Source organism: Melanerpes formicivorus, unplaced genomic scaffold (genome assembly GCF_026170545.1).
Source record: "Melanerpes formicivorus ecotype bairdi unplaced genomic scaffold, bMelFor1.0.p_v2 SCAF_34, whole genome shotgun sequence".
Taxonomy (NCBI): Eukaryota; Metazoa; Chordata; class Aves; order Piciformes; family Picidae; genus Melanerpes; species Melanerpes formicivorus.
Window position 1 is genome coordinate 9,173,452 of NW_027142386.1, and position 21,615 is coordinate 9,195,066.

A 21,615-nucleotide genomic window follows, 5' to 3' on the forward strand; every position below is an offset into this window, starting at 1 on the left:
CTGAGCTGGAGGAGAAACTTCCTTGATGGGAAGGTGCTGGATTGGCACCTCAGAGGTGAAGCCTGCCTGGCAGCCAGCCCCTGCTCCAAGAGCCTCCCCCTTCAGGCAAGCAGAGGCCACTCCTCTGTCCCCCCAAGCACAGCTGCTCTGCTGCTGCCAAAGCACAGGTGTCCTCTTGCCCCCCAGCCTTTAGCTCTGGCTGAGTGTTGAGCAGATCCCCTCTGGGGCTGCCCTGCCCCAGGCTCCACAGCCCCAGGGCTCTCAGCCCCTGCTCTCACCTTGCCTCTTTAGAGACAAAGCCCCAGCTCCCAGGGCTGCTGCAGGGACAGGTTGAGGGCTCAGGCAGTTCCTGATTGCAAGCTGCCTGGTAGCTTCTTTTTGTTCCACCTTCACCTGCCCTGGAGTGGTGCCAGGGATGGGGCATCTGCCCCCTCCTCAGGCAGCCTGGGCCAGTGGCTCACTGTTCTCAGCACCACAAATGTCTTCCTTCCATCTGCTCTGACTCTCTCTCTTTGAGTTCTGCTGCTGGGGCAGAGCCCTTGCTGAGCTCAGAGCAGCAGAGCCCAGGGGGGAGCTGCTGGGGCAGTCTCCCCTGCCTGCCCCTGCAGTCCCTGCTCACAGGGCTGTTCTGTTCCAGGTGCAGCCTCCCAGCCCAGGCAGTGCAGGAGGAGGGAGCCTGCTGGCAGCCTTGGGCCTCTGCAGGGAGCAGCTCCAGGGCTGGGGGTGTGGAGGAGCCAGCCCAGGCCCTGGGAGCAGCTGGGGATCCTGCCCAGGAGCCAGCAGATGCCAAGGACTCCCTGGAGGCAGAGGTAGATTTTCTGGGACACCTGCTGCTCCTCCTGCCTCCCAGTTTGCCAGCAGAGCCCTGCTGCTGCCACCCTCCCTTCTCACAGCCCTGCAGCCACTGCCCTGAGAGCAGGAGGGGCAGCAGCTGGCAGCTGGACACAGGGCTCCTGCCTTTGGGCTGCTCTGCAGGGTGGAATGAGGCTTGCTGCTGGGAAGGCTTTGAGCTTCCTTCTGTGCCAAGCCAAGCCCTCAGCCCCATGGGCCAGCTGCTCAGCCCCACTCCTTTGCCCCTCCCAGCCTCAGCCAAGGGCTGGGATTGCAGAGCCAGCCAGGGAGCTGGCAGGGGGCAGGAGGGGCACTGACACAGAAGACTCAGCCCTGCCTGGTGCTTCATCTCTCAGGGAGATGGAGCTCTGCTTAGGCCCAAGGATGTCCCAGCACCATTCCTGCAGAGCCTGCTGGTGGCCAGGCCCCAGCACCAAGCACTGCAGCTGCCTGAAGCAGCAGAGCCTCTGGAGCTGGAGGAGCAATCCCAGAAGCCTCTCTCAGAAACAGGCCTCAGAAGGCCAGAGCCAAGGCTCCTCTGGCAAGGTGGCACCTCTGAGGTTACAGATGAGCTCCCAACTGCTGCCAGGCAGGAAAGCATCTCAGCTGCCTTCTTCAGGAAGGTGTCCTGGGAATAATGGCCTGGGGGAGATCCTCAGCTCTCCAGCAGCCATGAGTGCACAGGATGAAACCAAAGCACCACTGCAGAGCTGGGCCAAGCACTTCCTCAGTTGTCCTTTGCCTGTTTGGGAGTCTGACTGGCAGCTCTGTTCCTGGTTTGCTCCTGGAGACCCTAAGCTGTCCAGGCAGGAGGCTCTCAACATGTTCTTTGGGCAGGAGGGAGCAGAGCTGGACTGGCAGAAGGGTGCAAAATGCCCCCTCAAAGTTTCTGCCAGGCCTCTCAGCTTGCTCCTGCAGGCTTGGGTGTAGGAAGTGAAGCTGGAGCCCAGGCCTCATCTGTGGCTGGGCTTGGAGCCACACTCAGCAGATGCCATGGGCACAGCCAGACTTGATTTGCTCCCAGCTCCCATCTCAGCTGCCCCTGGCTTGATGAGGTGCTGGAGCCTGCAGCAGAGTGCTCTCCCCCAGAGCAGCCACTTGCTCACTGCAGCCCTTGGGGCTTGCTTTGCAGCTGCTGCTGCTGTCCAGTGCTGTGGAGCTGGGAGGTGCTGTGGAAGCTCTCCCTTTGCCCCAGGCCAGGGCTGCTCTCCTGCCTCCCTCTCCCTGCTCAGCCTCTCCACCTCTCCTCCCTCCCCAGGTGTTCGATGTGCTGCCGCTGCATGGGCTGCTGCAGCCGGGCCAGAGCCAGCAGGTCACCTTCAGCTTCTTTGGCCACCCTAACACTGTGGCCTGTGCCAGGGCTCTCTGCAGGGTGCAGGGAGGCCCCAGCTACGAGCTCAGGCTGCGTGGGGAGGCCTCACTCATCAGCTACCTCCTGGACACCACGGAGCTGGACGTGGGGCTGCAGGTAGCGCAGGCTTCTCCTTGCCTGCAGCCCTGGCTGCTGGGGGCTGCCTGCCTGGGGCTAGGGCCAGCTGCTGTGCTGGCTCCAGGGCTTGGCAGCACCACCTTGGAGTGCTGCCTCCTGCTGCCAAGCTCCACCCCCACCTCAGCTGGGAAGTCCTCCTCTCCAAGGCACCTGGAGGTGCCTCCTGGGGTGGGCAGGAGGCCAGCGCTGCCCTCCAGAGGGCTGTGTTCTCCAGACAGCAGCTGCTGAGCTGCTGCTCAAGCCTGAGCTGCAGGAAGAGGCTGCTGTAATGCTCTTGGCTCATCAGCAACAGAAAGCCAAGAGGAAGCCCTCTTGGGCTTGCCAGTCCCCATCCTGGGGGGAATGTCCCAGAGTCACCCCCACTGCCCTTTTCAGTTCCCCCCCAGCTGTTTCCAGCTGTTGGCCCTGTGCTTGGTGCTCTGTCTGCCCTGTGTCCCTGCCAGCTCTGCAGGTGCCTTTGCCTCTGCCATGTGTTGATGCCAGCTGCTTTGCTGCAGCCAAGGCTTTGAGGCCCCCTCCAGGTGCAGAGAGCTCAGCTCCTCTCTGCTCCCATGCCTGATCTCTGGGTGCTTGGTGCTGTGCCTCTGCAGGGTGCCCCAAAGCTCAGCTGCTGTGCAGGGCCAAGAGGTCCCTTGGGGCTGGGGGTGCCCAGGTGAAGCTGGGAGCCAAGTGTCCAGCTCTGCTCTGCTGCTCTGCTGCACTGCTTCCCTTGGCTCCTTCCCCAGTGCCAGCTGCAGGAGATGCCCAGTGCCAGGCCTGTCTCTAACTGCCCACTCCTCTCTCCTCTCTGCAGCTGTGGGACGTGGTCACAGAGGTGGAGCTGACCCTGCAGAACTGTGGGAAGCTGCCCTTCCCCTTCGTGGTGCTGAGCCCTGGCACGGGCACTGCCCGCAGCCCCCTGCCCGCTGTGCCCCTGGTGGTGCCCAGCACGGTGAGGATGGGGGCAGCACAAGGGCCTGACCCTGGCCCTGTGCCAGCCTGCCCTGGCTGGGCTTGGAGGGGAAAACCGGGGAGAAAGAGAAGAGCAGGAGGGAACTGTCCCAGCAGCAGGCAGGGCTGGGAGCTGTCTCTGCTGAGGGGATGCAATCACAGGATCCTTTGGCTTGGAAGAGCCCTTTCAGATCCTCAAGGCCAGCTGGGAGCTCAGCACTGCCAGGCCAGCCCCAAACCCTGGCCCTTGGCACCACATCTCCACAGCTTTTCAGTGCCTCCGGGGCTGGGGACTGCCTGCTGCCCTGGGCAGCCTGGGCCAGGCCTTCACAGCCCTTGTGGGGAAGAAATTGTGCCTGATGCCCAACCTCCCCCTCCCCTGGCACAGCCTGAGAGCATTTGCTCTTGTCCTGGGTCACCTCCTGTGGGAGCAGACAGGAACTGCCCTGCCTGCCCCTGCCAGGGCTGCCCAGGAGACTGCCTGGCTCTTGCCTGGCCATGAAGCTCCTGTGCCAGGAGCTGGAGCAGCCCTTCCCTGCTCCTTCACCCCTCCAGCTCTGCTCCTCTGCAGCAGCTGGGGGGGGCAGTGAGGGGGCCAGGGCTGAGCAGGGCTGGAGCAGTGCAGAGAGGAGTTTGCAGCATCCCAGCAGCCTGCCCTAGCTGCAGCTGTCCCTGCTCACTGCAGGCCTGAAGGAGCTGCTGGCACAGAGGCTGGCTGGAGCTTCTGTAGTGAGTGGTGGTCCCCAGGGGGCAGGAGCTGGTCAGGACCTGAGGGAGCTGCTTGAGAGGGTCCAGCCAAGGGCTCTGAGGGGAGTGGAACATCTGTCTGGTGAAGAAAGGCTGAGGGGCTTGGGGCTTTGTAGCCTGGAGAAGACAAGACAGAGGGCAGATCCCCTCAGTGCTTCTGAAGCCTTCAAGGGGACCCAGGGGGCTCTGGCCAAGGCTTTGTCAGTGGTGCCCAGGGAGAGGACAAGGGGCAAGGGGCACACACTGCAACAGCCAAGTTCCATCTGACAGCAGGAGGAACTTCTGTGTGTTGAGGGCAGTGGGGCACTGGGGCAGGCTGCCCAGAGAGGCTGTGGAGTCTCCTCTGGAGCCATTCCAAAGCCTCCTGGCTGCACTCCTGTGCAAGCTGCTCTAGGTGACCCTGCTCTGATGATCTCCAGAGGTCCCTTCCAAGCCCTGTGATTCTGTGAGCTTGAAAGGTCCCTTCCCAGCCAAAGCCTTCCAGGATTCTGTGACCTCAGCTCCTGAGCCTTGGGTGGATGTCTCTGGGCTGGAGCAGCATTCCTCTCTCAGGCCCTTGGTGCCATGGGCAAAGGAAGCCAAATGGCTTCCATCTTTCCTCCTGCCTGCCTCCTGCAAGAGGTGCCAGGCTCATGCCCTCTTCCTGCCAGCTTCTGAAGGCACAGCTCTGCTTGGTGCTGCTGTGGCAGCGTGGATGGTGCTGGCAGTGGGGCTGGGCTGGCTCTGGCTGTGTCCTGTGCTGGAGTGGGGGCTCAGGGGGCAGGTCCTGGCCCACTCCTCAGCTTCTCCCTGCAGCCTGAAGGGGAGCAGGGACCTGCAAGTGCAGCCCTGTGTGCAGTGGGCAGCTGAGGAAGGCTGCAGATGTGTCCTGTCACCCAGAGCCAGGTGCCTCTGGATCTGCTTCCTTTTGCTCTGGCCTGGGACAGCTCTTCTGGAAGCCAGAGACACTTCTGGAAGCCCCAGTGACACTTTCTGTTCTAGATCTTGTCCTAGGCTCTGCTGCTGTGTGGCCCAAGATGTGTTTGCAGCTCACAGAATCACAGGATTGTCAGGCTTGGGAGGGAGCTCAAGGCTCAGCCAGCTCCAACCCCCCTGCCATGGGCAGGGACACCTCACCCCACAGCAGGTTGCTCACAGCCACCTCCAGCCTGGCTGCAAACACCTCCAGGCAGGAGGCTGCCACCACCTCCCTGGGCAGCCTGTGCCAGGCTCTCACCACCCTCATGGGGAAGAACTTCTTCCTAACACCCAACCTGAATCTCCCCCTGTCTAGTTTTGCTCCACACCCCCAGTCCTGTCCCTCCCTGACACCCTCCAAAGTCCCTCCCCAGCTTTCTTGGAGCTGCCTGCAGAGACCTGAAGGCCACCAGAAGGTCTCCTGGGAGCCTTCTCCTCTCCAGCCTGCACAAGCCCAACTCTCTCAGTCTGTCCTCATAGCAGAGCAGCTCCAGCCCTCTGCTCCTCCTTGTGGCCTTTCTCTGGAGCTCAGCATGAGCCAGGGCAGGCTCCTGCACCCTGAGTTGAACTGCACAGGCAGGAGGTTTGGTGGGAGTCCCAGGTGGGGCTCAGAGCCCTGGACACCCACCTGCACTCCCAGGATCCCAGGAGGGGGGGTGGTTTGCAAGGGGCCTCTGGGGGTCATCCAGCCCAACCTCCTCCTTCCAGCAGGGCACCCCCAGCAGCGTGCCCAGGGGGGGTTGGAATCTCTCCATAGGAGACTCCACAACTTCTCTGGGCAGCCTGCTCCAGGCCTCCAGCACCCTCACAGCAGAGAATTTTCTCCTCCTGGTCAGCTGGAACTCCCTGGGTTCCAGCTGATGCCCCTTGCCTCTTGTCCTGTCAGTGGGCACCACTGACAAGAGTCCAGCCCCATCCTCTTGTCCCCCACAAGCCCTTTAGCTCTTGCTGAGCTTTGAGCAGAGGCCCTCTCTGGGGCTGCTCTTCTCCAGGCTCAACAGCCCCAGGAGTCTCAGCCTCTGAGCCTCACAAAGATGCTGCAGGCCCTCAGCATGTGTGTAGTCTCCCTTGGACTCTTTCCAGTAGGTCCCTGTCCCTTTTGAGCTGAGGAGCCTAGTGGCCACCACTGAGGTGCTGTGAGAGGAGCTGCTGGCCCTGCAGAGGGCAGGGGCACTTCCCTTGCCTTGCCCAGCACTGCTGCTGGAGCTTTGCTTGGTCAGGCCTGGCTCCTGCTGGCTGAAGGCAAAGCCTGGGAGCAGCAGAGCTGTGCTGGTGCTGAGCAAAGGCCAGGCTGTGCTGAGGGAAGGTCTCCTCCTGCTCTGGAGGGATTCCAGCTCCCCCTGGCCATGCTGCTCTTGGGCAAGCTGCTGGGGGTGCCCTGCTTTAGCAGGGCAGTTGGAGTGATGACCTCCAGAGGTCCTTTCCAGCTCTCCCCACGCTGGCACTCTGGAGGGGACCTGGCAGCCTGGGGCAGGAGACAAGCTCTTGGAAAGCAGACAGCTAGAAGGTGCTGCTGTCTGCTGTCTTCTAGAGGAGAACCTGGCTGAGCATCACCCCCTCCATCAAAGCCTCTTTGGTGCATTCCCTCCCTGCAGGGTAGCCTTGGAGCCGGCCAGCAGCAGGTGCTGAAAGTCTCTTACCTGCCAGAAGCGCCTGGGGCCTTCTGCAAGGCTTTCCAGCTCCAAGTGGGTCACCTGGAGCCGCAAGAAGTCTGCCTGAAAGGAGAGGGAAGCTTTCCCAGGCTCTGCCTGCACCTGCCCAGGAACATCCAAGGTGAGCACTGCCTGGCTGCTCCTCAGGATGCTCCCCTGGGCTTTCCCCCAGGGCCTACCCCCAAGGCTGTCAGAGCAGCACTGGTGGCTTCCCCAGGCTCTGCAAGTCCCTGTGGGCTCTGTCCCAGGAGCCACCCTGCAGAGCTGGGTTTGCACCAGCTGGCTGGGGCTGAGCTGCTCCTCTGGGGGAGGAAGCTGGGCAGGGCTGAAGCTCAGCATGCAGGCAGGAGGATAGGCACCCACTGCCCAGAGCTGCTGGAAGAGTGTTTCTGGGAGAGGTGGTGTGGGGAGGGGGCTGCCCAGCTCAGATGCCCACACTGCACTCTGGGGGGTTTCTGCCTTCAGGAAATGAGAAATATGAGAAGGCCTTCAGGAAGGTGAAAGAAAAGATGGCCAAGGACAGTGAGAGAGATGGAGAAGTTGTCCTGGGGGAGGCTGCAGCCACAGAACCAACCCCAGATGACTTGGCTGCCACGGTGAGAACAGCTGCTGCCCTGTGTGGCAGGAGCCAGCCTCTCCCCCTTGTGTCACTGCATCCCCTTGTACCCCACAACAGGCTTCTTGGGGCCCTGCTAGCAGGTGGGACCTCCCTGCCCACACTCAGCCATGACTCTCATCAGCTGAGTGCTGCCCCAGGGGCTGTCCAGCCCTGGAGGTTGTCCCTGCTGGAGCTGGAGGAGCTTCCTGGCAGCTGGCTGAGATCCTGCAGGCCATGCTCATGGGGGTGAATTGATGGGGCCCCATCCCTGGGCTGTTTGTTCCTCCCAGGCCAAGCCCTGCCAGGTTTGCAGAGCTTGAGAGCAGCAGCCTGGGCTGGCCCTGGGACTGTGCTCAGCTCTCATCTGCAAGAGGCAGCAGCTCTCTCCTGGTCTCCTGCTCCAGAGGGCTTTTGTCCAGCTTGCTTCGGCACTCCCTGTGGGCAGGCAAATCCCTGGAGCTCTGAGAAGTTCCTGGCTTGTCCATCTGTGTCTGGCATAGCTTTGAAGGCAGTGCCTGGGCAGGTGAGGGTGCTGGAGCTGGTAGCTCTGGAGAGAAGGTGCTGCCCAAGAGAGCTGGAGGTGTCCCAGGCACTGAGCAGTGAGACAAGAGGACTCCATCACCCCCTCGAGAAGAGCAGGATGGGATCCTCTTTCAGAGCCAAGCCCATGCCCTGGGAAGGACCTTGGCTAAGCAGCCCCTGTCTTTCCCTGCCTCAGCTGGACACTGGGCTGCAGATGCAGCTGGAGGACATCCTGCTCAAGGAGCACATCCTGGAGCAGCAGGAAGCTGTGGCCTGCAGTGCCCCAGAGGAAGCTGCCTTTAGGCTGCAGGCTCGCCGCAGGCTTCTCAAGTGAGTAGAGACCTCCACAGCCACCTGCAGGTGCTCTGGGGGTGACAGCCAGCAGTGCAGCCCTGCTGCTGAGAGCTGCTGGGCTCTGCAGAGCTGGGCACAGCTGTGGGCAGCACAAAGGCTTTGCTCCTGAGAGCTGTGCCGTGCTGCCTGGGAGCAGCTGAGTGTCCTCACTTCCCTGAGCTTTGGGGGTGCTCAGCTGCCCACAGATGCTGGGCTCTCTTCATGGAGCCAGTGCAGAGCATCAGGCCCTTCCAGACAGCATTCCTGCTGAGCAGCTCTGAAAGAAGCAGCTCAGAACTGGCCTCCTTTTTTTCCCACCAGACCACACTTGGCCCCAGAGCAGCTTGGCAAAGTCTCAGCTGGGGGCTTGGGGGCTGGGGGGACTGCAGGGCTCTCCTAGGTCGCTTGGTCCTTCCCTCTGCTGCTTCATGCTGAGGAGCAGCTGCAGCAGGCTCCAGCCCAGGCAGAAGATGCTCTGCAGAACAGTGGGATGGCTCTGGACAGGACCTGCCCATGGGTCTTGCAGGTGTTGGTGGCTGTGGTCCCTGGGGCTCTGGGGACAGAGCTGGGTGAAGGTTTCCTGGGGCTCAAATCTGACAAGGCCCTGAAGCAGTTCCAGGCTTGGGCTGCAGGCCAGGCTCAGCAGTTGCACTGAGAGCAGTGGAGCTGCAGGGGGCTTCTCTGCAGTGGCACAGGAGGTGTGGGCAGTGTCCCTTGGGAACCAGCTGTGTTTGAAGGTGCCCCTGGGAGCTGCTAGAACCTGGGCCCTGCCTCCCCTGGCACCGGCCAGAGTCTTGTCCCCGGCTGCTCAGGTGTTGGGTGTCAGCAGCTTGAGCTGAGTTTTCCCAGTGGATTTGCACCTCCCATCCTGTGGCAACGTGGCCAGGCTGTGGGTTCAGGAGTGCCCTCCCTCCTCCCTGCAGAGCTGAGCTGCCTGAGCACATCCTGGACTTTGGCTGCGTGGCTCTGGGTGGCATCCACAGGCGCAGCGTGAAGGTCACCAACCCGGGGCACTTCCCTGTGTCCTTCCAAGTCTGTGGGCAGCTCCTGCGTGGCACAGGTAGGCAGTGCTGGGGACCCTTCCTGTGGCCTGCCTGGGACAGCTCAGCCTGAGCCCCTGGCCATGGGGAGTTCTCTTGGAGCACTTGTTTGTAAAGCTTTGTCCTCCTTGGGACCTGCTGCTTTAGAGCCTGAGCTCTCCTGGCCAGCAGTGCCCAGAGGCCTGGCCTGCCTGTGGCTGCCCTAAGTCTGCCCTGCAGGGGCTGGGTGGGTGAGCACCTTGGGCACCTCTCAGCACCTTCTGCACTTGGCTGCCAGCAGCAGCAGCTGAGCTTCTCTGTGCACTCGCTGGCCTTGTGTTGCAAGGAGCTGGAGCCTTGGTGGTGCTGAGCTGCTTGGTGTGAGGCTCACGAGGTCCTGGGGCTTGTGTTCAGCCTCCCCTGGGGGTATCCCAACAGCTTCTGGCATCAGCCCTGAGGCAAGGCTGCAGCACCACCAATCGCTGCCTTGCTGTGCAGAAAGGGTGCTCAGAGGTCTCCTCCCAGCTGCTTGTAGGGAGCACCATGGCATGGGAGTTCTTTGAAGAGCTCTGAGTGTCCTTCCCTGCACTTGCTGGAGCTCCTCAGCTGCAATGTTTTCCTTTCCCCTGTGGCTCCTGGGCTCTGGCTGTGCAAAGCTTTTGCCAAGGGAGAAGGAGCAGCAGCTTTTCTGGAGGTGCAAAAGATCCTTCCCAGAGCTGCTAGCCAGGACACTTAAGGTGCTTGTGAGCCATCTCATGTCCCCTGTGCCTCAGCTGCTTCCTTTCCATCTGTTGAAGGCTTCAGCGTGGACCTGGGGCTCGTGAAGCAGCTGCCCTGCTCCCAGAGCAGAACCTTCACTGTGTGCTTGGAGCCCCAAAGTGCCACCCTGCCGCAGGGCGAGGTGGAGGCACTGCTGCCCATCAAGGTGCCCTCTGCTTCCCCCCCTCCCTGTGCCCACACTGCCTTTTGGGGCAGCTGGCAGGCTGGGATCTCACCTGGATGCTCTGTCCCTCACTAGGTTGCAGGAGGACCCACATGTCGTGTCCTCCTCCGTGCCAAGGTGGCTGTGCCCTCCCTCAGCCTCTCCAGGGCCAGGCTGGAGTTCTCTGCTGTCCAGTGTGGGCAGTGCCAGGAAGAGACCATCCGGCTCTACAATCAGCTCCCACTGCCCTGTCAGTGGTTCCTCAGCAGGGAGGAGCCTGCTCAGAAGGTAAAGCACAGACAGGATGTGACTTGGAGCCTCTTGGCTGCCTTTCTTTCTCCTCTCTTGTCCTCTCTGCTCCTCTGGCTGCTCGAATGCTTGGGCTCCAGCTGGGCTGAGGAGGCTTTGGAGGGTGCAGAGCAAAGCTGCAGCCCCTGGGCCTGTTCACCAGCTGGTGCTTCACTTTCTGCCATCTTCACCCCTTGCTCCTCTTCTGAGGAGCACCCTCCCCAGCTGCCTCTCCTGCCTCCACATTTTGCCACCAGTTCTAGGCCAGTGCTGGCCACATCTGGTTTGGATGTGTGCTCCTACCCCACGAGTGCCAGCACTGCAGGAAGCCAGCTGTGTCCTGCCAGAGCAAGGAGACCTCACCCCCCTGGTTTTGTGCTCAGGTGGACAAAGCTTTGCCAGCCAGCAGGCGTCAGAAGCTGCTGCAGGAGCTGAAGGCCAAGGCCTCTGTCTTTGAGGTGCTTCCCTCAGCTGGAGTCCTGGACCCTGGGCAGTGGTGCAACCTGCAAGTTAGATTTTCCCCCGTGGAAGAGGTGAGCTGGGTGGATGTCAGCCCCAGGAGGTCTGGCAGGGCAGTGTGGGAAGGAGAGCCCAGGCAGGGAGCAGGAACTGAGCTCTTCCTCGACATGCAGCTTTCTGCAAGCTCAGCTTCCCCTGCTGGAGCCTCTGCAGAGGGGGCTTGGAGAGCCAAACACTGAGCAGAGGACACTCCCCTCCCTCCTGTCTGCCTCCTCTGCCCCTCTTCTTCGGCTGCTCTTTGCCCAACACAGCAGTGCCAGGGCACTGGGCAGGATAACCCTGTGGATCTTTCTGCTAAGCACTGCACTGTCCCAGGGAGGGCTCCAGGGATGGGCATCTCCCACCTCTTTGGGCAGCCTGGGCCAGAGGCTCAGCATTCAGCTTCCAAAACATCTCCTTTCCTTGGGGTCTGCATCTCCCTTTTTCAGTTCCAAACCATCCCTCCTTGTCCTCTTTTCTGTTCTCCATTCCCCTCAGAGGTGCTGCTACCATCCCTGGCCTTGGGGCATGGGGTGAATTTGAGGCCCTGCCACCTGGCACTTCATGGAGGAGCTTCTGCACTTTTCTCTTTTCAGAAGCCCTACCTGAGCCAGCTGAAGATCAACATTTGCCAGAGCAGCCAGCACCTCCAGCTGCTGGTCTCGGGCAGTGGGCTGGAGCCACGCCTGGAGTTCCAGCCTGAAGTGCTGGAGCTGGGGCCAGTGCTGCCATCCAGCCCCGGGGCACAGGGCACAGTGGTGGTGAAGAACCCTTGTGAGTTCCCCATCGAGTTTTACTCCTTGGAGTTTGACCAGCAGTACCTTGCTGAGGAGCAGGTAAGAGACAAAGTCTGGTCCCCAAGGCCACGTTCCTGGAGCTTCAGGGCACTGCAGCATTCCCAGCCTCGTGCCAGGGAGCTGGAGACAGAAGCCAGGGCAAAGCCTGGTGGTGTTGCAGGGTTAGCTCCTCTGCTGGCAGGCTGTGGAGGGGCTTGGCTAGTCCCTGGTGTTGGGAGGGAGGCCCGAGGGAGAAGATGGCTTGGCTGGGGAGCTGCTCCTGTGCTGGAGCTCCTGTGCTGGAGCTCCAGCAGTGCCTCCCACGAGTGGTTTCCCTTTCCCATGCACAGATCCTGCGGCAGCTGCAAGACTACGACTGCCACAGGACCTTGCTGCTGCCTCCACGTGCCCCAGGGGAGCAGCTGCCTCCAGAGCTGCTAGAGGGCTGTCAGGGCCAGAAGAGGCTGCAGGATGAGCAGGCCAGGTCCAGTCCTCAAGACCCAACAGCCCAGGACAAGGCTGAAGGTTTGACGTTGGTTGTCTCGAGTGGAGGCTCAGCAGGGAGCCCAGCCCCCTTCCCCTGAGCTCTCCTCACTCCCTAGCTTGGTGGAGCAGGTCCAGGGTGAAACTTGTGACAGCCATGAGAGCAAGCAAAGCAAGCTTCTGTCTGCCCTGTCTGGGGAAGAACTCAAAATGTCCCCTTGCAGGAGGGCCAGGGCCAAGGCAGAGGTCTGGGAGTTTTCCTCAGCTTCCCCAAAGGAACATCTTTGCCCCGGGAGCTGCTGGGGTCAGGCTGATGGTGAAGCTGTCCTGGGCAGCTCAGCGCCTTTGCTCTCCTCCCTGGCACTGCAAGCTGAGGTGCTCTGGGTGACCTCCTAAGGGCTGTTCTGGTGAATTCAGAGCCAAGCCACATCTACTGCAGTGACATTTCTAAAGCACCCAGGTGGAGCCTCTCCCTTGGGGCTCTGTCAGATGCCCCTTTCTGCCTGTGCCCTCCTTACTCAGCAGGACCTGGGACCAAGCTCCCATGAGGACCATGTAGACAGTTGATGGAAGGAGATTTCTCTCAGTCCTTTTAGGTGTTGCTGCATGCTCTGCTTTCCTCTTGCTGCCACCCCATTTACTTATGGGCATGTTCAGCAGCATCAAGTGCAGAGCCTGATCTGCACAAGCTGAAAGGAAGTCCATGGATGTGACATTGGTTTGAGCAGAGTCTCCTCTGCCAGGATCTGAGGGGCTGGAGGGGATGGTGAGGATCACAGGTAGGCAGGAGGCTGACTCCTCTACCCATTTCTGCACAGCTGAGCATCAGCCAAGCTCCACCAGCATCAAGGAGGCCACAGAAGAACTGGAGGCCAGCCCAGTCCGTAGGGCCCTCGCCCGGTACCTCAGCGTCGCTGAAGGAGCCCCACAGCGCAAAGGGATCGTGCTCATCATCCATGGGGCACCCCTGGCAGGTACCTGAGCTGGAGCTCTTGGCTGTGAGGAGGGGGGAAGCAGGAGAGGCATGTCCTGGTGGAGCACGGTGCTGGGTTGAGCAGTTGAAGCGCTGCAGGGGGAGGCAGAGCTCTGCTGGGGTGGTCCCAGGCCCTCAGCAGCTGGTGCCAGTGGTGTGGCTCATCTGGTGTCCATGCAGCTGGGCTCTGGTTCCCCCCAGGAGGGTGACCATGTGCCCCTTGCTGCATGGCAGCACGGTGCCTGGTGTCCCTGTTGCCTGTGGAGCAGTGCCGAGCCCGGCCCGAGCCCTAAACTGTGCCCAGCTGCTGCCTGAGGCAACGCCAAGCGGCACAGGCCAGGGGATGGTCTGAGTGGTGGTGGCACAGGGCTCAGAGCAGCGCCCCAGGCCCAGGCTTGAAGTGGCTCCCTAAGGGAGGGATGAAGTCCTCCTCTGTTTGGGGAGCTCGCAGAGCCTGTCCCCGGCAAGCCCTGCGGCCGCAGGGGTCCCCAAGCAGCCTCCCTCTCTCTGCAGGCAAGACGTCGGCAGCGGCCGCCCTGGCCAAGCACTACGGCGCCGCCTGCCTGTCCCTGGACGCTGTGGTGAGCGAGGCCGTGGCGGCCGGGAGCAGCGCGGCAGGGCGGCGAGCCCGGGAGCTGTGCAGCGCCGCCGGCAGCCAGCAGAGCCTCCAGCAGGCACAGGATGGCCGTAAGGAGACAGGCTGGGCCCGGAGCAGCGCTGCTGCAGCCCCCGGGGCTTCCTGCTTCTGCTGGCTCCAGAGCAGTGGCACAGCCCCGGGGGCTCTTGAGGAGCAGGGGTGCAGCACAGAGCAGGGCAGAGCCCTTGCAGAGAGCAGTCCTGGGGACTCAGACGCCAGCCGAAGGGCTCATGCAAGGGCACTCTGCCTGCCCTGCCCTGCCCTTCTCTGCACAGCTTCCTTTGCTAGGGGTGGGGAAGCCCCCAGCATCTTTCTCAGAGCTTTTCCCTTGCCTGCGTGCAATCTCCACCCTGTCCCTCATGGCCATCAGGCAGAACTTCTGCCTGCTTTCAGCAGGCACAGCCCTCTGAAGTGGCTCCTTAGGCATGAGGTGACTGACTTTGTGGCTTCACAAGGCCAAGAGGAAGGGCAGGAGCTCCCAGAGGAGTCTGAGATGAGAGCCATGCTGTAGCTGAGCTCTTTTCTCCAGCGGTTTCCCTGGGGGTGCTGTCAGCTCCTGCAGCTCCTGCACACTGAGTTGTTTTCCACCTGAGTCCAAGCTCTTGGCGGAGCCTTTATGGGGCAGTGGGTAGCCCAGGCTCTGCTGGCTGAGGCTATAGCTTGGCTCTGCTTGGGCTACCTTGGCATTGCTCAGCTTTGAACCTGCCTGGGTCGAAAGCTGGTGGAAGGAAGAAGGGTCTGGGTCCCTGGCAGGGTTGTCTCCCGTGGAGATGGACAGTGGAGGTGGGGCAAGGCATCCAAACCTCTCTGGCTTGTAACTGCAGTGCCAGGTTGGTCTGTCCTGCCACAGGAAGAGGAGAGCAGGGAAGGAGCTGCTTCTGGAGAACAGCGAGTGCAGTGTCCCTGCCAGGGTGCCCACTGGGGTGGAAGGTGCTGGTGTGCTCCTCCCAGCAGCCCCCTGAGCCTTCTGGGCCCTCCGCAGGTGTGAGGGCAGCTGCTGCCCTCTGGCGGCGGCGCAGCACCAAGGCCAGGCCCCGGAGCTCTGTGGACAACGGCAGGCAGCAGCCCCTCAGCTCCCGAGGCCAGCCCAGAGCTGCGGCCGGCAAGGGGCAGGCTTCTGCTGAGAGACAGCTTCCGACGGAGTCCTCAGGCTCCCAGGTGAGGCATGGCCTGCCCTGGCTGATGCCAGGGAACTTTCTGTGACCTTTGAGCTGTTTTGGTCGGGATAGGACTCCAAGATGATCAAATCCAGCTGCTGACCCAGCACTGCCAGGTCACCACTACACCGTGTCCCTCAGCACCACATCTTTCTGGCTTTTCAGTCCCTCGGGGATGGGGACACCCCCCTGCCCTGGGCAGCTGAAGATCAGGCTAGTCCAGGAGGCCTGGTCAGCTGCTTGTCCTTCCTGTGCTGTGTGCTGGTGCCAGCGCTGGGGGCTGCTGCTCCAGGGCTGTGCTCTGCAGGGTTGTCCCCCGGAGCCGCTGGCCTGCGCTTTCCTTTCAGTCCCTTGCTAGGGAGAGAGCTCAGCTCCAAGGCCAGCAGCTGGGATTGCCCAGGGGGTGCCAAGGGGGTTTATGTTGTGGTGATGTTCAGTGTGGTGCTGTTCAACACTGCAGGGCTCCTCCGGCTCTCCTCTCATCTCTGCCCCTCCTGCGCAGCCCTGGCTGAGCCCCAGCGGCAGCACGGTGGCAGAGCTGGGCCCGGTGAGCTGCGTGCTGCCCGAAGAGCTGCTGGTGGCCATCCTCTCTGAAAGGCTGCAGGTGCGTGGCCAGGGGGCAAAGGACACCTTCCTGCTGGAGAGGCACAACTGGGAGAGCAGGAGGAGTCCTGCTGTTGGAGGGGTCCTGGGCTCCTTGGGGGAAGCTGCAGATGCCAGCAGCTGGCAGGGCCGTGGGGACAGCTCAGAGCTTGGCACAGCTGCTTGGTGACCTTTGTCACTGAGTGGCCCAGAGCTGCAGCATGGCACAGCTGATTTTCTCTTGGCCTTTCTTCACAGCTGAGGGACTGCTCCCAGGGAGTGGTGTTTGATGGCCTGCAGAGCCTCTTTGCAGGCAGCACAGTGTCTGCTCTCCTCTGCCTGCTCAAAGCTGTTGGAAACCAACCTCGCATCTATTTTGTCAACCTGCTGCAGGATTTTGCCTCTTGGCAAGCCAGGCAGGCAGCTGCAGAGGAGCAGGAAGGTGAGAATCCTCATCTCCCTGCCTCCCAAGGCTTCTCTCCAGAGCCCTCAGCCCTGTCCACATGTGTCTGGTTCACCAGCAGAGCTGGTGAGAGGTAGTTTCAGGAAGCCTTCGACTTCCTGCCTTGGTGCAGCTCACTGTTGCTTAGAACACAGCAGAGCTGAGGCTGGGAGACTTCTCTCAGTCTCCAGCACTGAAGCTTGGGCCCAGGTGCAAGCTGCTGGGGCTCAATGTCTGAGCAGCAGCCGGCTATGCACCATGCCTCTGTGCCAGACTGGTGCTGGTTTGGGGGTTCTTTGGAGCTGGGAGCAGGGCTGTGAGCTGCCTGCTGGCTCCTGGCAGGGCTGGGCCAGAGCTGTGGCTCCTCGCAGCTCCCCCAGCACAGCTCTGCTCTGTCTCTCCTCTGGTGCCTGCTGAAGGCCGGCAGCGGGAAGAAGCAGCCAGGAGGGAGGAAGCAGAGCTCTGGGAGCTGGGGGAGGAGGAGTTTGATGCCCTCACGGAAGAGCAGAAAGCTCAGCTGGAGAGCAGGATCCGACAGCTCCAGAGGGAGAGGAGGCAGAGGTCTGTAAGCCTTCTGTGGGGAGCTGCCCAGCACAGTGTCCCTGCAAGGTGTCCCTGCTCTGGGGACCTTGGTTGGGCTTGGGGAGGTTCCAGAGAAGAGGCCAAAAGTGTCCCTGCCGAGCGGCACAGGGATGCTGCCTTCCCCCTGCCTGGCTGCCAGCAGAGGAGAGACCTTCCTGCAGGGAGCTGAGAACATCTCCTCCTGCTGCTAGTGCTGAGGCCTCGGGCTCAGAGCCTGCTGCAGGCAGCTGGGCTCTGTGCTGGCCTTGCCCTTATGCTTCTGAGGGTCTCTAATTTCATGATGTTAATTCCCATCCCCTTCAGCCCTTCCTCACCTCAGCAGAGGGGCTGTGGTGTGGGTCTGTGTGAGGCACATCTCCCAGGACAGACAGCACAGGTTTCCCACAGTCCCAGCTGGCTTCCAGCAGGAATCCTGTTTGTTCAGAGCCTGTTTTGCAGGAGGGGAGCTGCTGCAGCCTTTGTTTTCTGACTGCTGTGGCTGTCCTCCATAAGGAGCAGGCCATGCCCATGGAGAAGGGCTGGACAAGCTGAGCAGAGTTGGCATCAGTGAGCATCTTGGGTGGGATCAGCAATAGTGTGGTCAGCAGGAGCAGGGAAGGGATTGTCCCCCTGTCCTGGGCACTGGGGAGGCCATAGCTCCAAGCCTAGATTCAGTTTTGGAAGGACACTGAAGGGCTGGAGTGTGTCCAGAGAAGGGCAATGAAGGTGGGGAAGGCTCTGGAGACTGCCAAACCCCTGTGGGGGTGGTGCTGAGGAGCATGGGTTAGTGGGCAGCTGGCAGTGCTGGGCTCCTGGTTGGACTTGATGATCTGAAAGATTTCTCCCATCCAAAGGGATTCTGTGAGTCTCTGATTCTGAGCACTGGTGCAGGGAGAACTAGGTGTAAGTGCTTGGTCAGCTGCTTTACTCGGGGAAATCAAGAGAGAGCTTCAGGCATCAGTGTGGAGTGATGGTGGAGCAGCCTTTGGCCGGTGCCTGGGGGGACCTTACTGGAGCAGCAGCAGGATTTAGCCCTTCCAACAGCAAAGCCTCACTGGGGCTGGCCTTGCAGACCCCCTCCCCCCTTTCCTCCCTTGGAATGTTCCCAGCCTCCCCAGCTTGAGGGAGATCCCTGGAGAGGTTGTGAGGGCTCTGCATGGGCTCAGGGTCAGTGGCTGAAGTGCAGGAGCCCAGGGCTCTGGTGGGGACTCTCAGAGCTGTTTTCCTTTTGCCTTGCTGCAGGGCGCTGCAGCGGCTGGCTGAAGAGCTTGAGCAGCAGCAGGAGCTGCAGCACTGGAAGGAGGCAGAGGAGCTGAGGAAGTGGAAGCAGAGCAAGAAAGAGCAGAAAAGGCAGCCTCTGGTCAGGGAGGTGGGTGGCTGTGTGAGCAAGAGCCCTGGGGATCTTCCCGCTGAGCTGCAGCCCTGTTGAGAATGCAGCAGCCCCAGGCCGTGCTGGGCAGCCTGCTCCTGGCTGGGGCTGTGCTGGGAAACAACAGCTGGTGCCTGATGGTGCTGCTGCTTCACCAGGGGCTTTGCCACAGCTCTGGGGGTGAGCTGCTCTTTTGGGATCAGGCTGCCTTGGAGTCCTGGCTCCACACAACTCCAGACATGCCCTGGGAAGTCCTGGGTGGCTTTGGTCCAGCATTCCTCCCCACCCTGCTTGTGCCCTGCAGCTCTGAGCCAGGGCCTGCCTGGGAAGTGGGGTCTGCTCCTGCCTGCCTGGCAGGAGAGAGCAGCAGGACCCAGGTGTTTGTGAGCAGCCAGGCTTCCTAAAGAGTCAGGGGTACTCAGCATCCCCAGAAACGAGCCCCAAGGACTGCTCAGGAGGAAGGAGGGCTCTGGAGTTTCCTGCTGGGCTTGGGGCAGCTCCTATGTTGCTGACTGCTTGTGGGTCTGGCACTGAGGGCTTTGGTTTCAGTTGAGCTCACCTGGGTACCAGCTGTGTTCTGGCCTGGGACTTGTAGAGCACCTGGCACAGATGATGCCTGGGCTGCTGTTGTAAAGATCATCAGTGTCCTGCAGCATTTGAGTGCTGCTCTGAAATGCTGATGGCTTTCTCCTGCTCCTCCTGCCCAGAGCATCAACACATCCAGCAGCAGCACCAAGCAGCTGAGTGTCAGTGAGCAGGCAGGCAAGAAGGGCTCTGCCAAGGAGGGCCCAGACTCTGCTGCAGCTGGCAAGGAAGATGAGAAGAAGCAGAGCAAGCTTGCCCCGGCAGACACCTGCTCAGAGCTAGAAGCCCAAGAGCAAGGCCAGGCTGACAGCAAGAACTTGGCCCTGAGCTTTAAGGCCTATGAGGCATCACAGAAAGATGTGGCACGTGTTTTGTCATGCTGGGACAGGGTGCAGGGTGTCCTGCTGTCCCCTTCAAAGCAGGAAGCTCAGCAGCAAGCAGAAGATCAGCAGCAGCATTTATCCAGGCCCAGAAGGCAGAAGGCTAAAAAGAAGGAGCGTCAGGAGAGGCAGGAGAAAGAGCTCCTGGAGAAACTGAAGCCTCCTGAGGCCCCCAAGTTGTCTCAGCTGGAAGGGGGAGGTGCAGCAGGGTCAGCCAGTGGCCAAGAAGTCGGCGTGCCCTGCTTGGACATCGAGGTGCTGAGCTCTGCAGATGTGCTGAGCACCATCCTGGAGAGCAGGAAGCTGCCAGGGGCAGAGCAGGTAGGGCCCCACAATGCTCAGGTGCTGAGCCTGCCCCGTGGGGGCCCTGGGGCCTTGTGTCCCAGCGGGTGCCAAGGGCACAGAGCCTTCTCCAGGCTGCTGCTGCTGTCCCTCAGCAGCCTTGTGCTTTGGCTGGGGGCAGAGGGAGTGCTCTCTGTGCAGGCCTCCTGCCTGTCAGCTGCTCTGCCAGTCTGGGGAGAAAGGGGGTGCCAGGGCAGCCCCTGGGCTTTGCTCCCTTCAGCTGAGTCACTTGGGGCAGAGATTCCTCTGCAGGTGCCACCTGTAGTCCTGGCCCTGCTCTGGAGCCTGCTCCCCACCCTGGGCAGAGCAAGGGCTGTGCTCCACCTCAGTCAATCAGAGCTCCCTAACAGCTCAGTGTCTTTCAGGAGGTGTGAGGATAGGGGCCACAGGAGCATGACCAAGGTTTGCTCTTCTGCTTTAGGTCCTGGATGAGCTGGGCCTGGGTCCCTCAGGGCCCCCCATTCCTCCCCCTGCTGTCTACTCTGTGGTTCACTGCCCAGCCAAGCGGGAGGTGCCTGCAGAAGTCCTCCAGCACTTTGTGCTCCTGCCAGCAGCTGCCACGGGGCCAGAAGAGGAGGAGGCTCCTGAAAGTGTTGTGGATGTCCCCACTGTGCCCACAGTGAAGGTGCCAGGACAGGGACCAGGCTGGATGGGGGCAAAGGGGCAGGTGGGATGGAAAAGGGTGAGAGTGGCAGGGCAGTGAAGATGTGACAGGGCCCAAGCCTGCAGAGATCCCTTCTGGCTGTCCAGAAGAAAGAGCTCTGCTTGAAACACAGGGCCAGTGTGAGAGGAGAGGCAAAGCCTCAGCAGCAAACCCTGCTCTGCCCCTCAAACCTTCAGCTGGGAGGTGCAAAGATGGAGAGGAGCTGGCACTGAGTGCTGAAAGCCCTATCCTGGGCTGATCCCCAGCAATGTGGGCAGCAGGTCAAAGGAGAGGCTTTTGCCCCTGTGCTGTGCTCTGCTCTGCTGAGAGCTCCCCTGCAGTGCTGGCTCTCAGGGCAGGTCTCAGCTGTCTTTCCCTTTGCTCTCTCCCTTTGGGGTGAAGACCTCAGAGGAGCAGGGCACCCCAGCCAGAGGCCATTGGAGAAGGGAGAAAGGCAGCAGCAGCCAGGAGGCTGTGAGGGGAAAGCAGAGCTCTGGCTGTGGCAGGAGAGATCTCCAGGGACCAGCCACAGGACCCCCCAGCCGTTCCTCTGAGGGGGACCAAAGGCACGTGGACACCCTGCCCCCCCCAGAGAGCTGTGCCAGGTGAGCTGTGAGGGAGGAGGGATCCCTCTGCTTCAGGGCCAGCTTGCCAAGGAGGTTTCCCACCCCAGCTCCACCATGGCTCCTCCTGCTCTCCTTTGCTCCTCAGCAGTGCCTGAAGGTTCCTCTTTCCCTGCCAGGCTCAGCAGCTACCGCTGGGTAGTGCCTGCCCAGGGCCAGGTGGTGCTGCAGGTCCACTTCAGCTCCGCGCTGCTGGGCAGCTTTGAGCAGAGGCTGCACTTGGAGCTGCTGGGCACCAAGCGCCCCTACCAGCTGCACTGCAGGGGCACCTGCCTGTACCCCAGCATCAGCCAGGAGCCACGGTAAGGCTGGCCCCTGGGGCCGTCCCGCTCTGCTGCCCCTGAGCTCAGAGCTGAGACTCTGCCCCTTGTGCCCCTGGGACCTGCCTGAGCCCCCCAGCATCTCTTGCCGTGCTTGGAGCTGGGCAGCGGTGCTGTGCCTCAGCCAGCACTAAGAGTTCAGCCTTTGGGAGCAGGTTTTGTGCTCAGAGAATCTCACAACTCTTCCTTCTCTCTGTGCCAGGGAGGTGTTTCCTCGCTGCAGGCAGAGCAAGGCAGCTGATGCCATCATCTCCAAGCAGTATGTCCTGAGCACGGGGATGTTCCACTTCGGGCCGCTGCTGTGTGCCAAGGCAAGAGACAGGTAGGTGCTGCCCAGCCCCCAGCTGTGCTGCTTGCAGGACCTTGTGCTTCCAGGAACATGCACCCAGGGGCACGATTCAGGGCAGGCCCGGGCAGAGAGCTGGGAGTTTGGTGGCTTGGAAGGAGCACAGCTGTGGCAACTTGAGCACCTAGCAGGCACAGGAGTGCTGGGGGGGATGGAGCTGATCTTCCTGCCCCCTGGGGGCTTTGGTGGCCAGAGCCAGGTGCTGCTTGCGGCCTGAAAGCAGCTTGGGGTCACTTGTCAGCCCCCATCTCAGCTTCAGCAGCTTTGTGCTGTTTGTTTCAAGTGCTGGGAGCTCTGTGGGTCAGCCTGAAGGAGCAAAGGAAGTTTTTCTGCTGAGGGACTGGAAACCCTCCGTGAAATCTGCAGTGTCAGCAAGACTTGATGGTTGGAGCTGCTGTTGGGGGACAAGCACCTGCAGGGCAGGGCAAATGGGATTTCCATTTTCCTGATCCTCACTGCTGGATAGAGTCTGGCCTTAAAATAATGTCCCTGTAGCTGCTGGCATCTTTCTGGTTTTCACTTCCCTCTTCTTTCAGCATTAGAAATGGAGGTTTGTCTGCAGGGGAGCTCTGGAGAGCTGGTGGCATTCTGACACCCCAGGGAGGTTAAA

At 61.3% G+C, this 21,615-nt stretch overlaps 1 protein-coding gene across 1 annotated transcript in view; it reads left to right on the forward strand.

The window, feature by feature from the left end:
* The window catches only part of LOC137450037 (hydrocephalus-inducing protein homolog), a 65,444-nt gene that overhangs the window by 28,420 nt on the left and 15,409 nt on the right, over positions 1-21,615 (forward strand). The window contains exons 22-44 of the mRNA XM_068156166.1: positions 2,090-2,299; positions 3,114-3,227; positions 6,550-6,727; positions 7,072-7,202; positions 7,923-8,056; positions 8,983-9,119; positions 9,876-10,003; positions 10,097-10,288; positions 10,672-10,821; positions 11,383-11,622; positions 11,913-12,087; positions 12,864-13,019; positions 13,532-13,705; positions 14,638-14,813; positions 15,273-15,416; positions 15,653-15,836; positions 16,256-16,397; positions 17,640-17,766; positions 18,474-19,052; positions 19,495-19,698; positions 20,119-20,321; positions 20,459-20,641; positions 20,862-20,981. Of these exons, the coding sequence (XP_068012267.1) occupies positions 2,090-2,299; positions 3,114-3,227; positions 6,550-6,727; positions 7,072-7,202; positions 7,923-8,056; positions 8,983-9,119; positions 9,876-10,003; positions 10,097-10,288; positions 10,672-10,821; positions 11,383-11,622; positions 11,913-12,087; positions 12,864-13,019; positions 13,532-13,705; positions 14,638-14,813; positions 15,273-15,416; positions 15,653-15,836; positions 16,256-16,397; positions 17,640-17,766; positions 18,474-19,052; positions 19,495-19,698; positions 20,119-20,321; positions 20,459-20,641; positions 20,862-20,981 (4,181 nt within the window). The remainder of the gene's footprint in view (positions 1-2,089; positions 2,300-3,113; positions 3,228-6,549; positions 6,728-7,071; positions 7,203-7,922; positions 8,057-8,982; positions 9,120-9,875; positions 10,004-10,096; positions 10,289-10,671; positions 10,822-11,382; positions 11,623-11,912; positions 12,088-12,863; positions 13,020-13,531; positions 13,706-14,637; positions 14,814-15,272; positions 15,417-15,652; positions 15,837-16,255; positions 16,398-17,639; positions 17,767-18,473; positions 19,053-19,494; positions 19,699-20,118; positions 20,322-20,458; positions 20,642-20,861; positions 20,982-21,615) is intronic.